Consider the following 17,543-nt stretch of genomic DNA (forward strand, 5'->3'; position numbering starts at 1 on the left):
CACTGGCGTTCACTCCACAGGCATCTGGGGATATGTCTAATAGGCTCGGCTTTGGTGAGAATGGCTCTATCTGGGACACCACCTCATTAGACTAAGAAAAGGTAGAAGCCTGGCTGCCTGACTGTGGCTCTCCAAATCTCCATCACATCACATAAATCATCTGTCCACTCAGGGTTATAATTACACAGCAAAATGTATACCATCTAGCTCAGAAAAGAAAATCAGCTGATTATTAGTTAATAGATACATTCAACTGTTCTTTAAGAAATCAGTGTTTGGGGAGGGGGACACTAATAAAAAGTATTGCATATTTACTCTAACATAAGAAAAATACTCTTCACTCCAAATGCGAAAAATTTAAAAAGCAAGTAAGAGTTGGACTTCAATATGCTATCAGAACAGTGGTAAACCTTGAGGAGAGGTTTAATTAAAAGTTCCATATGGAAACAATTTAAGATTGAATTTTAGCTGTGAGAATCTCTTAAACCATTTATTCTCCCAACCTCTGATATAGGACTTACTAATTTAAAACAATACGTGACTTACTAAATCACAAAGTAAAGGATATTCAGAAGAACATGATATTGTTCATCAATTAAAAAAGAAAGCCACTGCAGCCCAAAGGGATGTAGACTGATACTATAACAAATATCTCAGATGGACAGGTTTCACTGACATAAAAGAGAAAACTGTAACTACAAACTGCTGGCCATGTTGTGAGGTTACCTGGTTAGATTAGGAATAAGGAACCATTACAAGTATCACAGTTTGTTAACAAATAGTCTACACTGAACTTCTGGATGACAGGGTAAGATGAGTTCTTAGGGAAAAAACATGTTAATTATAGGGTTGAATATGGTCTTTGAATAAGAGAATATCCTAGAACAGCTGCACATCCCTGAGCTGACAATTTTGCTCTTCTCCTTTCTAAAAATAGTAGCTTTACTGCGATATAATTCACAAAATTCACCTCTTAGAAGTTCATAATTCACTGCTTCTGGGCATATTCAGAGTTGTACAACTTTCATCACAATCTAATTTTAAAACATTATCACTTCAAAAAATAAACTCCATACTCAAATCCTCATTCCTCCTTTCCCTAGGCCCTGACAACCAGTCTATTTTCTGGCCGGGGATGTGCCTGATTTAGACACTGCGTATGGATGGTCTTCTGCGTCTTCTTTCACTTTGCATGCTGTTTTCAAGGCTCAGCCATGTTCTAAGGGTATAACTTCATTCTCTGGCATGTGGTTATCCAGCTGTTCAGTACCATTAACTGAAGAGACTGTACCTTCTCCATTAACCAGTCCTGGGCTTCCGTGTTGAAAATCAATTAGCCATAGATGTTAGGGTTTATCTCTTGACTCTCGATTCTACTCCACTGGTCTAAAAGCCCATCTTTATGCTAGTACTCCACTGTTCCAATTACTGTAGCACTGCAGTAAGTTTTGCAATCGGCAAGTCTCCAACTTCTATTTTCCTTCTCAATATTGTTTTGCTGATCTGGGGCTTCCTACGGTTCCATACGAATTTAAGGATCAGCTTTCCTATTTCTGCAAAAATAGCCATTGTCATTTTGATAGGGACAGCAGTGGGTCTACAGATCTTGCTGAACTGACATTTTAATAAACTTAAATCTTCCAGTCCATGGATATGGGCTATCTTTACATTTATGTAAGTCTTCCTTCATTTCTTCCAGCAATGTTTGACAGCTTAATATGTAAGTCTTCCACCTCCCTGGTTAAATTTATTTCCAGGTATTTTATTCTTTTGAACGCTATCATAAATGAAACATTAATCTCCTTTTCATGTCCAGTGTATAGAAATACACTAATTTTTGTGTTTTTTACTCTGCAACTTTGCTGAATATATTTATTAGCTATAGCAGGTTAGTTTAGGGTGAATTATAGCGCATTTCCTATATATAGACTCATGTCTCAGGGCCTATTAATAAATAAAACTTCATTTATATCTCATAATGTTCATGTTTACTTCCATAAAAAATCATTAAGACAAAATGACTTTAACAAACCTGCAGTTTCAAAAAAAAATACTTTATGCTTAAAAAACCTATATGGAAGGCAAAGTCAAATAATCCTTCAAGTGGATATTATGAGAAAAAGATCAGAACTGTCAACTGGTAAACACACTATTGGCAATAGAAATCTACCAAGATACCTGATTACAGCTAAGTTATTTCATGGATGTGTTTAGTTACCAGGAGTAAAAACTTTTAGAAGACATAGTGAATAACTTTAGTCATTGCTTTTAATGACAGTTATTTTTCAAAAGGTGTGCTGAAACTCTTAAATACCCAAACAGGATGGAAGAGAAGCTGGTATCATTGGGTTAAAAAATAATCAAAGAAGAAATTCATCAGTAAAATTTTTGAGTAAAGGGAAAATCTATCGGAAAAATCTCAAAAGGTATAATAAAAATAAAGAAGAAGAAAAAGATACAATATCAATAAATTGAATCCAATTTAAGTGTCAGATGATTAGAATATACCATATTTGTAGATTTGCTATGAAGAAATAGGGACAAAAAAATCAAAATCTTTAGCAGTCAAGAAAATTAAAATGTCAATTAGGCTGTTTTTAAAAATTAGGCTTTTGAAAACATGCATTCATAATATTAAGATTAGTAGCTCTCCAATGAATTAATATTCTGATATTTCTATCACCTAAATTTTTTTTCTATCAACCAATTTTATGCAAATATCATGTTCTAGAGCTCTATAAACTCCTAGAAAGTAGTATTTATTTAAAGTCTGAAATCCTTTTGTTTTTTTTTAGAAGTCTGAAATCTTTGAGAGGCTGGAGACAAGACAGTGGAGTACAGGGACTTGAGTTTACCTTCTCTCTACATCACAACCATCTGCTGAACAACCACTGACAAAAAAGACTGGACTCTATCATAAAAGAGACTCTACATCCAAAGACAAAGAAGGAGCCGCTACAAGATGGCAGGAAGTGCACATTCACAATACACTCAAATCTCATACCCAATGGGTGGGCAACCCACTGACTGGAAAATAACTACATTGCAGTTTCTCCTACAGGAAGGAGAGTTCTGAGCCCAGTGTCAGGCATCCCAGCTTGGGGTGGGGGGGGGGTCTGGCAATGGGAGGAGCAGCATTTGGCTTTGAAGGCCACTGGGGTTTGATTACAGTCCTCCACAGGACTGGGGGAAACGGAAACTCCATTTTGGAAGATGCACGCAACGTCTTGTATGCACCAGGACCCTGGGGAAAAGCCGTGACATAGAAGCCTGGGCCAGACCTACATGCTGGTCTTGGAAGGGTCCCCCCCAAGGGAAGGAAGGGGTGGCTGTGGCTCACACTGGCGGCAGAGGTATGGGGGAATACTCATTAAGAGTCTGGAGACTGCTACTTTGACACCAAGACCCTGCCCCACCTCACAGCCTGTGCACCTAGTGTTTGGATGCGGCAGCCCGAACAGCCAACACTGCGGGAACGCAGGCCCACTCATCACCAGACAGGCTGCCTAAAGACTTCCTGAGCCCACAGCTGCCTCTAAACACTCCCCCTCATACGGCCCTGCCCACTAGAGGGACAACACCCAGCTCTACCCTCCAGTGGGCAGGCACCAATCCCTCCCACCAGGAAGCCTGCACAAGCCTCTAGACCAGCCTCAGCCACCAGGGGCCAGATAAGAGAATGATGAGGAACTTCAACCCTGCAGCCTGTGTAATGGAGACTGCAAACACAGAAAGTTAAGACAAAATGAGATAGCAGAGGAATATATTCCAGACAAAGGATCAAGATAAAACCCCAGAAAACAAATCAGTGAGGTGGAGACAGGAATCTACCTGAAAAAGTATTCACAGTAACGATAATAAAGATGAACCAAGATCTCAGGGAGAAAAAAAAATGGAGGCACAGACCAAGAAGGTACAAGAAATGTGTAACAAAGAGCTAGAAAGTATAAACAGAGTTCAACAGCACAATAACTGAAATGAAAAATAGAAGGAATATTTTTATTATTAGTGATTCTACTAGAAGGAATCAACAGAATACATGTATAAGGAGAACAGATAAGTGGCTTGAAGATAAAATGGTGGAAATCACTGGAGTGGAACAGATTGAGGAAAAAAGAGTTAAAAGAAATGCAGACAGTTTTCGAGACCTTTAGGACAACATTAAACACACCAACATTCACATGACAGGAGTTCCAGAAGGAGAAGAGAGAGAGAGAAAAAGGCCTAAGAAAACATAGGGAGATAATAGCGGAAAACTTCCCTAACATAGGAAAGGAAACAGCCACCCAAGTCCAGGAAGTGCAGAGTCCCATACAGCAGAAACCCAAGGAGCAACACACCAAGACTTACATGTTAATCAAACAAACAAAAATTAAAGACAAAGATAAACTATAAAACGCAGCAAGGGAAAAGGGAATCCCCATAAGGTTACCAGTTGACTGTTCAAGCAGAAACTATGCAGGTCAAAAGGGAAAGGCATAATATATTTAAAGCGATGAGAGCACAAATCCTACAACCAAGAATACTCTACCCAGCGAGGCTCTCATTCAGATTTGATGGAGAAATCAAAAGCTTCACAAACAAGCAGAGGATGAGAGAATTCAGCACCACTAAACCAGCTTTACAACAATTATTAAAGGAACTTCTCTAGGCCGAAAAGTAAAGATTAGAAACAAGAGAAACACAATTAGAAACAAGAAAACTACAAATGGGAAAGCTCACTGGTAAAGGCAAACATACAGTTAACAAAACGGCAATAAGAACATACATATAGGTAATTACCTTAAACATAAATGGGTTAAATGCTTTAACCAAAAGACAGACTGGCTGAATGGATACAAAAACAAGGTCCATATATATGCTGCCTGTAAGAGACCCACTGCAGATCTGGAATACATATAGACTGAAAGTGAGGGGATAGAAAATGGTATCCATGTAAATGGAATTCAAAAGAAAGCTGAAGCGGTACTCGTGTCAGACAAAACAGACTTTAAAACTCCTGTCAGACAAAACAGACTGTTACTAGAGACAAAGAAGGATACAATATAATGATCAAGGGATCAATCAAAGACAACGATGTAACGCTTTGACTGTGTGGATCACAACAAACTGTGGAAAATTCTTAAAGAGATGGGAATACCAGACCACCTGACCTGCCCCTTGAGAAATCTGTATGCAGGTCAGGAAGCAACAGTTAGTTCCAAGTCTGGAAAGGAGTACATCAAGCCTGTATATTGTCACCCTGCTTATTTAACTTATATGCAGAGTACATCATGAGAAATGCTGGGCTGAATGAAGGACAAAGTGGAGTCAAAATTGCTGGGAGAAATATCAATACCTCAGATATGCAGATGACACCACTTTAATGACAGAAAACAAAGAAGAACTAAAGAGCCTCTTGATGAAAGTGAAAGTGGAGAGTGAAAAAGTTGGCTTAAAACTCAACATTCAGAAAACTAAGATCACAGCATCTGGCCCCATCACGTCATGGGAAATAGATGGGGAAACAATGGAAACAGTGACAGACTTCATTTTGGGGGGCTCCAAAATCACTGCAGATGGGTGACTTCAACCATGAAATTAAAAAACACTTCCTCCTTGAAAGAAAAGTTATGACCAACCTAGACAGCATATTTAAAAGCAGAGACACTGCCAACAAAGGTCCATCTAGTCAAAGCTGTGGGTTTTCCAGTAGCCATGTATGGATGTGAGAGTTGGACTATAAAGAAAGCTGAGTGCTGAAGAATTGATGCTTTTGAACTGTGGTGTTGGAGAAGACTCTTGAGAGTCCCTTGGACTGCAAGGAGATCCAACCAGTCCATCTTAAAGGAAATCAGTCCTGAATATTCATTGGAAAGACTGATGCTGAAGCTGAAACTCTAATACTTGAGCCACCTGATGCAAAGAAGTAGCTCACTGGAAAAGACTGTAATGCTGGGGAAGATTGAAGCAGGGAGGAGAAGGGGACGGCAGAGGATGAGATCGATGGATGGCATCATCAATTCAATGGACCTGAGTTTGAGTAGACTCCTGGAGTTGGTGATGGACAGGAGGCCTGGTGTGCTGCAGTCCATGGAATCGCAGAGAGTCGGACATGACTGAGCAACTGAACTAAACTGAACTGAACTAAATGCACCCAACACAGGAACACCTTAATGCTTTAAAAAGTCTGAAGTCTTATGTGTGAGGTAATAAAATACCAAGAGACGAGAACATATTAAGAGACCATAAATTTTTATAGTCAGTAATAATTATGGGTTCCTGTTGTATGCCTGGCACACAGAATGAAAAAAATAGACTTAGTTCCTGCTTAAGACTTACCTAATGGAAAAGACTGCCATTAAATAGCTACAGGTGTAAAGAATTTTCTAGACAAGAGTCTTAGGATTTCAGAAACATCTAGCAAGAAGGTTTGGGAAAACCCTTGAGCAAGTCTATGTGGAGATGTAACGAATGAGTAACAGTCAGCCAGACAAAGGGGAGAGAAGGGTCAAGAGAGAAACTTCCACACACAGAAAAACAGGTGGGAAAGCTTATAAGAGAAAGCTAGAATAGAAAGAGAATAAAGAGTTGTAGAGACTATAATGAGGGAGAGAGTGAAACAAGATGAAGCCAGAAATTTCCCAAGAGCCCTGATCACACAGGATCTGGTGGGTGATGCTAACAGCTTTGCAATTTTTTGTTAACAGCCATGTATTAAACAGCACCATGTGCTCCCTCCTCTACCAGTGACTATCTATCTCAGGTGCTCAATGACCACGAGGCCCAACAGATGATTGATTTCACCTGATACACAGGCCTTCTTAGTATAAGGTATATTTATATCAAAGTGACGGAGAAGGCACTGGCGAACCACTCCAGTACTCTTGCCTGGAAAATCCCATGGACGGATGAGCCTGGAAGGCTGCAGTCCATGGGGTAGCTGCGAGCTGGACACGACTGAGCGACTTCACTTTCACGCACTGGAGAAGGAAATGGCAACCCACTCCAGTGTTCTTGCCTGGAGAATCCCAGGGACGGGGGAGCCTGGTGGGCTGCCGTCTATGGGGTTGCACAGAGTCAGACACGACTGAAGCGACTTAGCAGCAGCAGCAGCAGCTATCAAAGTGAAAGTGTCTACTTACAGTGTCAAGCATTTCTCTGGTATGAGCTGCAGACAGGCAAAATCTGGCTCTGGACTCAATGATGGGGGTAGCAGGAAATCCTACCACAACTACACCAATATTTCGCTTCAGCATCTCCCGTCCAAAGGCGCTGCAAAGGGAAAACAAGAAACCAGGAAGAATAATAAAGCACACAGTACAAAGGTCTTGCCGTACAGAGTGATTTAAACTCTTAAAGGCACCAGAGATTTCTATTAGGAATTTCTTCTAACTTCTGTGAAAGTTAAAACTGACAGTTTACAAAGACTCTATTCAATCCTAAAGTGGTCTTCTCCCAAATGGTTTCCTTCAGAAAGGTGAAAGGATAAGTGTTGGCAGAGACCAATTTTAAATAAGGCTTGTCAAAGTAATTTGCAGTTGTAGCTTTAAGGTGTCCCTGACATGTAACAGTGGCTCAGAGGTTTCAAAATGAACTTGAGTTTAAGCCTGGTCCTTGAAATGTTGGGCTTGGCAGTATAAAAAATTTTTTAAGATTAAGGATGTGGAGGATCTGCTATAATATGGACGTGTCTCTGCTGGTAGAAAGACCAAGCATCAGCCTTCCAGACCATGCATTTTCTGGATCAATTTAGGTGCTGAGCTGCCATTGGTATTCAGGGTTTCCTTAGGGGTGCGTGAGGCCAGCTCATCCCGCCTTCAGATGACCAGCCAGACCACCACACTCCCAGGTTTCCTGATTTAATTTCCCCTCCTATAATAGTTCTGGGCTCTCTTGGTGGCTCAGACGGTAAAGTGTCTGCCTGCAATGCGGGAGACCCAGGTTCGATTCCTGGAGAAGGAAATGGCAATCCACTCCAGCACTCTTGCCTGGAAAATCCCATGGACGGAGGAGCCTGATAGGCTACAGTCCATGGGGTCGCAAAGAGTCGGACACGATTGAGCGACTTCACTTTCACTTTCCTATAATAATTCACTTTAATCAACATTTGCTGAGTGCCAGGAGCTATGTGGGCACTGGACATTCAAAGGTGAAGAAAAAACTTGCTCCTCTGATGAGTTCACTTAAACCTGAGAAATGATCCTTACTCAAATTTATATTTAAGACCTAGTCAAACTCACAACTCTGAAAAGATGTGCCTTTTTTTACTGACTAAGCAGATGACTCCTTTATCCACTTCATATCGGCTTTTCAAATATATTTTGGTTTTGTTACACATCTGTGCTTCTCAAACACACCGAAAGCTATTCCAGGGCACAGATTTCCATTACACATGCCTTGCACAAGCCAAAGGGGTTGGTGCACTGTGCACATCTGGTAACTGTGCAGTTACACGGCTGACCTCATGGCTCACTGCTCCCCTTGGGCACTGCAGTTCAGCCCACTCACCTCCTGCTAGTCTTCCACTGGCTAACTATAACTATGTTCCTGTATTATGGCCTTTGGACAGAAGCTTCATTCTCCAAGTGGCTAACTTGCTCAGCTATGAGTTCCAGCTCGTATATCATCTTTCCTTCCCACTGAGGCTCACCCAGGGGTGACCATCCCATTTAATTCTGTAATCTGCCCACCCACAAGGCACTCTCTCTCACCCCCTATCCTACCCTGTTTTTTCCCATGGCACTTAAAACCTTTTAACATACATATTACAAATTTCCTTATTTATTCTGTTTGTCTGACTCATGCCCCAGTAGAGCATAAACTCCACAAGGACAGGGATTTTTATTTCTGTGGTTTGTTAACTGATCTATCTTAAGCCCCTAGAAGAGTACATTTAACTCAAATGTTTGTTTAATGAATGTTAATGCATTTTACAAACTGGAATTCACTGTTTACTCTATGGCACATCCAGTAAATGAAGGTTAACATAATGTGACCAAGACAATTTTACCTAACAGAACATATAGCCCTGGTCTCACATCATGGGAGAGCTTGAGTCTAATGAGAGGCTCATCTGTCATTTGCAAAAAAGTAACCAATTTTGGAGACTTAATGGTTAAGAATCCACCTGCCAATACAGGGGACATGGGCTCGATCCCTGGTCCAGGAAGATCCCTCATGCAGCAGAGCAGGTAAGCCTGAGCAACCCAACTATGGAGCCTGAGCTCTGGAGCCTGTGAGCCAAAACCACCGGGCCCGTGTGCCACAGCTGCTGAAGCCTGCATACTCTAGAACCCTTGCTCCGCAACAAGAGGACCCACTGCGGTGAAAAGCCCATGGACCACAACCAGAGCGTAGTTCCTGCTTGCTGCCACTAGAGAAAGCCCACTCACACAGCTAAAATTAAAAAAAAAAAAAGGTACCCGATTTTGGCTGGCATGTAGAGCATCAGAGGCACCACTGGAGAATCTTCATTCCCATAGATGATGAAGCCCATGCTTTTCAGACGTCTCCTGAAATACCGGACGTTTTCGGCTAACTGCTGAATACACTCTTGGCCTGGAAAATCATGGGAGGGAAACAAAATAATTTTTGCACAGTAAACTGTATGGAATATAAAAAGACACAAATATATCTTGCTTTGGTAAATTCTGTCATGGTAAGTGCTGAGTGTAGATTTCACAGTAATGTACAAAATAAAGTTTACGAGTAGTATTTCCACTACTACCAGTGGCACACAAGCATCCTCCAGCATGGTCACTGACGCCACCTCATTTCACACCCTGCCACCCTGCACAGTAGGTAAGATGCTTACCATCATTTCATTTATATAAATATTTATACAATATATGATATATAAATACATATATTTATATTAGGAGACTCACAAGGTTGTGACTGGCTCACAGTCATACGGTAATGAGTAGCACAGCTGACTAGAATTAAGGTCTCTCAACTTCAATATTCATTCCAAAAACCTTGCTGCAAATGATTGTACACATAAGATCAGAGAGAGAGCCATTCAGAGTCCCACATTTTCTTCTTGAGTTTTCAGTTTGTATTACCATTTTCCTAAAACTCCTATCAAACAGCAGCAGCATACCCATGTAACGTAAAAATCATATTTTTAACCCTACTTTGTTCATCTTTCCTAAACACAAGTGGATTAAGGCATACATTTTTCAAGTGCTAACTGACTAGATATTTGACCTGGTTTTGACTTTATGGGACGTCAATCTATGAACAGATGTCCCAGAACAATCGTTCTGTTATAGAGAGCAAGACACAAAAGATCAGCTTGTAAGGGCTAAGAACTGTTCAACAGTTTTCAAAATCTACTCACAAATAAGGAAGGTTGTGGTCATTTTTTCACATATATGAGAAATCCAGCAGATTCATATTTAAAAAAATATAATCATACAGCTCAAAGATAAATCAATCAACTGGAAATACAGATGATTAACAAAAGTTCTTAGACTCAAAACACTAACATACCCATCACTGATGTGGAGATTACTCTAGGTAAGTTTGCTACAAATAACCCCAAATTAATACTCTTTATGTAAATAATTTTAAGTTGACCAGAGAGGCTAACACAAGCGTAGATTAGATTAGCGTGAACACTGAAGAACATCACTTAAGTTACGACATACATCTTACAAATATTAAAGCAGACATTAAAGTATGTTACATTTATGCTGATAACTGATGAGCAACATACTCTAACTTTCCCCCTAGAAATACCAACACATGCTTACTCTACATTTAGAATAAGAGACTTCCAGTTCCAGGTGTGATAAGAGTACCAGGAACTGGATTTACTGTACTGCTTGTAAACAACAGAAAGCTGGACAGGGTATATTAAAGAATTGTTTTCAGACACTAGGCCACAGGCAGTGCACAACTGTCCTCCTGGAGAGAAAGGAAACCAGAAGTGAGTCTTGCAATTGCCTCCATAGCACCTAGAGACAGCTCCCAGGCTGCTCCGGAAGCGGGGACCTAGTCTTGTCCGCTGAAGACAACAGATTTTGAAGTTGGGGAGGCTAAGGTGGCTAGAATTTACTGGGCAGCACAAAAGGAGAGGAGGAAAGTGCACCTAGAGAGCTGTGGGGCCTGCAGAAGAGCCTTTGGCAAAGGGCTGACCTGCACACATAGGAGAAGAAACCATGAGAGGCTGGGGAGATCCACCAGAAAGCAGCAGATTAAGCAATTCCCAGCACTCCTACGGAGCTGGGAATAATTTCTATTTTCACTAACTGAAACGGGAAGACCTTAGAATCACACTGGTAGTGGAGCTAAATTAGCCCTAGACTAAAAGCTGCTCTGGCCCACACAAACACTCCTTAACAGCAAGTCCTGAGAGGATCCAACTGATTCCAAGAACAAAGTCCAACATTATCACCTAAATGAATATAACAAAATGCAGTCCCTAATAATGTGAAATTCACAATGCCGTGTGTAGTAAAAGGATTTAGGCACTCAAAGAAACAGGACAATATGACCCAGCAACTAGGAGAAAGATCTATCAAGAGAAACAGACCAGGAATGACAGAGTATTAGCAGACAAGGACGAAAAATGCTATCATAAAAATGCTCCATCCATTCAGAAAAACAGAGGAGACATGATGAAGAGAGATAAAAATAACCGACACATACAAAAATGACAATGAGCTGCAGAGAATTATGTTAAATGAAATAAGCTAGACACAAACGATTACACTCTTATGAATCCAATTACAGGAAATTCTTAAAAAGACATAATTATAGTGACAGAACAGATTAGCGGTTGCCAGGGAATGGAGAGATGATTGACGGAAGAGGGGTATGAGGGGTCTTTTCAGGGGTGATGAAAATATTCTGTACTTTATGCTATGGTTACATGACCGCATACATTTGTTAAAACTCATGGAATTACACTTTAGTGAATTTTACTGTGTATAAATGGTATCTTATTAAAGATTTTTAAAGAAACTGACACATGCTAAGTTTGATATACTTTAATTTTTTCCTGTATTATTTTGCAACTTGCTACCTTTCTCTTACCACAAATTACCTTCTGTTAGAAAAATTATCAAGGAAAAGAAGAAATGCCAAGAGATTTAGACCTCACCACTTCCACTTATTGCTATATCATTCTAAGCATGTTTTCTGTAATGAAAGGAAGTGGACCGTTCAGTCTCGCCATTCATTGTCATCTGTTCCCTGACAAGAAGAGTCCCAGAAGAAAATACATCTAAACTAACACTCACATGCATAACTGGAAGATACTTGGAATAGGCAGGTTCCTTAAAAAAGTAAAAATATAACTACCACATCATCCGACTATCCCACTCCTGGGAATCTGGAAAAAAGGAGAGACTAATTCAAAACAATATATGCACCCAATGTTCGTATCAGTACTATTTATAATAGCCAAGACACGGAAGCAATATAAGTTTCCATCCACAGATGACTGAATTAAGAAGATGTGGAATATATATATATGTACCCACACAATGGAATATCACTCAGCCACAAAAAGAATGAAATAATGCCATTTGTGGCAACAGGGATGGACTAGAGAATATTATGCTTAGTGAAACAAGTCAGAAAGACACAAATATTATGTGATATCACTTATATGGGCATATATCTGGAAAAGATGAAAAGTCTAATTTGAAAAGATATGCACTCCAATATTTGTAAGTTCCGTTCAGTTCAGTCGCTCAGTCGTGTCCGACTCTTTGCGACCCCATGAATTGCAGCACACCAGGCCTCCCTGTCCATCACCAACTCCTGGAGGTCATTCAACCTCATGTCCATCGAGTCGGTGATGCCATCCAGCCATGTCATCCTCTGTCGTCCCCTTCTCCTCCTGCCCCCAATCCCTCCCAGCATCAGAGACTTTTCCAATGAGTCAACTCTTCGCATGAGGTGGCCAAAGTATTGGAGTTTCAGCTTCAGCATCAGTCCTTCCAATGAACACCCAGGGCTGGTCACCTTCAGAATGGACTTGTTGGATCTCCTTGCAGTCCAAGGGACTCTCAAGAGTCTTCTCCAACACCACAGTTCAAAAGCATCAACTCTTCGGTGCTCAGCTTTCTTCACAGTCCACTCTCACATCCATATATGACCACTGGAAAAACCATAGCCTTGACTAGATGGACCTTTGTTGTCAAAGTAATATTTCTGCTTTTGAATATGCTATCTAGGTTGGTGATAACTTTCCTTCCAAGGAGTAAGCGTCTTTTAATTTCATGCTGCAATCACCATCTGCAGTGATTTTGGAGCCCCCCAAAATTAAGTCTGACACTGTTTCCACTGTTTCCCCCATCTATTTCCCATGAAGTGATGGGACCAGATGCCATGATCTTTGTTTTCTGAATGTTGAGCTTTAAGCCAACTTTTTCGCTCTCCTCTTTCACCTTCATCAAGAGGCTTTTAGTTCCTCTTCACTTTCTGCCATAAGGGTGGTGTCATCTGCATATCTGAGGTTATTGATACTTCTCCCAGCAATCTTGATTCCAGCTTGTGCTTCTTCCAGCCCAGCGTTTCTCATGATGTACTCTGTGTAAGTTAAATAAGCAGGGTAACAATATACAGCCTTGACATACTCCTTTTCCTATTTGGAACCAGTCTGTTGTTCCGTGTCCAGTTCTAACTGTTGCTTCCTGACCTGCATATAGGTTTCTCAAGAGGCAGGTCAGGTGGTCTGGTATTCCCATCTTAGTCATGCCCAAATAAGGAAAGAAGTACTATAATTAGCAACTAACAGCTCAGTCTTACTTTAGGAGGATATGGTAAAAATATGTACTACAGTTGACCATTAATAAGACAGGGATTAATCCACATATATTTATAGTCAAGACTCAGTAGCTGGAGGTGTCTCTGAATCCACAGATTCAACCAAGTAGGGACCATGTAGTACTGTAGTATTTATTACTGAAAAATATCCACATATAAGTGGATCTGGCCAGTTCATATCTGTACTGCACACAGGTCAACTGTATTTATACTTTATACACAGAAAAATAGGCCCATAGATGTTTAACTATTTTCTCCAAGGCCTTTCATTCAATAGGAGGAAGATCAAGGTTTTCTGATTCCAGTTCAGTGCTTTTGCTTTCACACCACAGCCAGAAATTATGTCTGTTTCAACCTCTGAAGTGTTTATCCCTTTACTGGGTAACAATATCTGTATTTTGGGCTTCCCTGGTGGGTCAGCAGTAAGGAATCTGCCTGCAGTGCTGGAGATGCGGGTTTGATCCCTTGGTCAGGAAGATCCCCTGGAGAAGGGCTTGGCAACCCACTCCAGTATTCTTGCCTGAAGAATCCTGTGGATAGAGCAGCCTGGTGGGCTACAGTCCACAGGGCTGCAAAGAGTCGGACACGACTGAAGCGGCTGAGCATGCATGCACACATGCATCCGTACCTTACTTTTTAAACGGCACTTACTAGCAAATGAACGGGACAGGGAAGAACGGGTGAGGGAGCCTAAGAAGATGCAGGGCAAGTATGAGACAAGCAAAGAGTGGTTCTTCCAATAAACTCATCTGCAACAGCAAACTGCAATCATCAGTGGTGAGCAAAGAATAAAGACTGAGGGGAAGAATCAAGACCAGCGCTGGAAAAAGAAGTGAACTAAATTAGAAATGGCAGTCACAGAGAAACCCAGAAATTAAGTGGTCTGTTTATTCAACAAAAACTACTAGGCAGAACCAAGAAGATGCCAATATTTGACTATTTTTGACCTTAAAAAGGCAATTTCTTCTGATTCAACCTAATATTTCAAAGATAAGGATAGGAAAAGCAGCCAAGTTACTTACAAATCAGTAAACTTTTGCAGTTATACATATTAGGAAAGTGGTTATCTCTTATGAGGTGATACTGAATTTTAGAGACAACACAGCTATCCATTTTGAATTAAACATCATATAAAATACCAGTTAATATTAATACAAGAAGCATGGTATTTAAGTTCAACCGCCAAGCTCACTTCTAAAGAGTTTTCTCACAGCAAAGCTATAGCAAGTATAGGGTCAAATGTGAATTTAAAAACAAAAAAGGTTAGCATTGCTAAAAAAAAAAAAAATACTAACTCTTAAAAGGTCTTGATCTTTGCCTCAGAGAGAACACAGATGGTAATATAAGAAATCAGCATTCTTCTCTATTTTTCAAACATAAATCTTTACTTTTAAGGGTGACAAAAAGCATAAAGGCAATTTAGAGAGAACCCGTGTTCTGATTTCTTGAACTTTACAAATGAACCTTACTGTGTTGGCTGTCCTTTTGGGCAATTTGTTAGAATGAAGCCATTTTTAGGATATTTTCAGTAAAAATCTACAGCTTGGCATGAAAGAGAGACAGAGAGAAAATAAATATGTATGTGTAGTTAATATTGCAGAAAATATAGTAGATAATTGGTTAGTTTTTACTCCTCAACTTCTTATAATACATTTTATGCTAAGGAGCGAAGTAAAATGAATATGATGGATCAGTGGGTTGTGACGGCATCATTAGATTTAATTCTTTAAAGGAAACTGAAAGCCTAAAAAGGGAGGAAGACGGACTAGAAGAAGCATCACAACTATCTATGTAGTGACAACCACTATACATGGATAACCTTTAATCACTTTTACAAAACAGAGTCAGATTTAGAGTTACATTTATTAACTATTGCTGAACAGATTTTGCAGCTGTACAACTGCATTCCAGACATCCCTTCCTGACAGTTTATCAATCAGAACAGTGTTCTACGAGCTACAAATTTTCTGAAGTCTCAGGACTGGTTAAAAAGCAAACAAACAAAAAAGATAACCTCAATGTACAAAGTAAGGAATACAAAAGGGAGCAGACACTTTGTCTTCAATGGCCATTAGTGCTAACTACTCAGAACTTAGGCTTCAAAATATACAGCGAGTGTCTAAAACCTGCTTACAAGGCCTCCTGGTGGCTCAGATGGAAAAGAACCTGCCTACAATGCGGGAGGCCCAGGTTCGATCTCTGGAAGATCCTCTAGAAGAGGGAACGGCTACCCATTCCAGTATTCCTGCCTGGAGAAATCCCATGGACAGAGGAACCTAGCAGGCTACATACAGTCCATGGGGTCTCAAAGAGTTGGACACGACTGAGTGACTAACACTTCACACTTCTTTTTCACTTCACACCTGCTTACAGAGCAATACAACTTTCAATTTAGCTGATGAGCTTTTTAATATAACTTATGATCAACCAAAGAAGTTTGAGTCTGCAACTTCAAATATAACATTTTCAGTAGTAACTGAAATCTTCCAAAATAAAGGACATCAATGAGTGATGTTCAGAATTGATCACATAAGTCACATTATACCCCATTAAACAGCTCCTAATCTTCTTAGATTTCCTAGTTATGCTGACATAATCTACCTTCCTGGGAAAAATAAAAGTACTGCTATTCCTCAGACTCATACTTTTCAATTAATTATAATGGGTTGGCAGAATCTGAAATTGAAGAACTTCTTCCCCCTTCCCCACTTCTTAAAGGTCATAATGTCAAAGCAGATGAAGGTTTTCCCAGTTTAGGGTCCCCCAAACAACATATCAGAGAAGGCAATGGCACTCCACTCTAGTACTCTTGCCTGGAAAATCCCCTGGACGGAGCCTGGAAGGCTGCGGTCCATGGGGTTGCTGAGGGTCGGACACGACTGAGCGACTTCACTTTCACTTTTCACTTTCCTGCATTGGAGAAGGAAATGGCAACCCACTCCGGTGTTCTTGCCTGGAGAATCCCAGGGATGGGGGAGCCTGGTGGGCTGCCGTCTATGGGGTTGCACAGAGTCGGACACAACCGAAGTGACTTAGCAGCAAACAGAACATACAGCCCCAAGAATGGTTTCAGTTAGTTTTCAGCATTAGGAGTTATGGGACGTAAGCCAGGATAAAATATGAAGAAATACTACCTAATGCCTTCTAATCTATACTACCAAAACATTACATTATGGGTATTTCACATAATATCTCTTTAATATTTTTTGTCTAAGAATTGAACTTTACTATCTATCTTTCAGTTTACCATCTGTCCAAAGTCTTATTTTTGCTATTTGGAAGGTTACTTTTAAAAATATTTTACTTTGGTTGGACTATGTAATCCACAGTGAAAAGGAACATGTTTCACTCCTGTACTTTTTCTCTTAAAAACCATTTTCTTTACAATAAAATTTAAAAAACAGGATAAACTCAGTCATCCTGAGTAAATTACTCTGCCTATGTTAAACATGTGTCTCCACTGATATATAAAACTGGAGCTTATATCCTATAGACTTCTTAAACAAGTCTTTACAGTATCAGGTAACTCAAATGCAGACTCTGTTTTCAAAGGTTATTTCCAAATCTTGGAAGCTTCTAGTACCAACTCCCTTTAAAGGAAAGAAACTGCATAACATAGCAAGCATAGTGCCAGGCTGAATAAATACTTCCTCCCTTTCCCTTTGTCAGTTAAGTAATTTCTAATCAAAGAAAAATTATATTTAGCTTTGGTTATTATATGTCTAAATATTATAGTCAACTACTAACCAGCCTTACTTCCTGGTAAGATACTACTTTGT

The 17,543-nt window shown here is 40.1% G+C and overlaps 1 protein-coding gene across 1 annotated transcript in view; it reads right to left on the bottom strand.

The window, feature by feature from the left end:
- The window catches only part of SPTLC2 (serine palmitoyltransferase long chain base subunit 2), a 99,898-nt gene that overhangs the window by 6,021 nt on the left and 76,334 nt on the right, over positions 1–17,543 (bottom strand). The window contains exons 10-11 of the mRNA XM_069597186.1: positions 9,405–9,540; positions 7,125–7,254 (exon numbers count right to left, since the gene is read on the bottom strand). Coding sequence (XP_069453287.1) covers positions 7,125–7,254; positions 9,405–9,540 — 266 coding nt within the window. The remainder of the gene's footprint in view (positions 1–7,124; positions 7,255–9,404; positions 9,541–17,543) is intronic.

This window comes from Ovis canadensis, chromosome 7, assembly GCF_042477335.2.
Source record: "Ovis canadensis isolate MfBH-ARS-UI-01 breed Bighorn chromosome 7, ARS-UI_OviCan_v2, whole genome shotgun sequence".
In the NCBI taxonomy this organism is placed as follows: domain Eukaryota; kingdom Metazoa; phylum Chordata; class Mammalia; order Artiodactyla; family Bovidae; genus Ovis; species Ovis canadensis.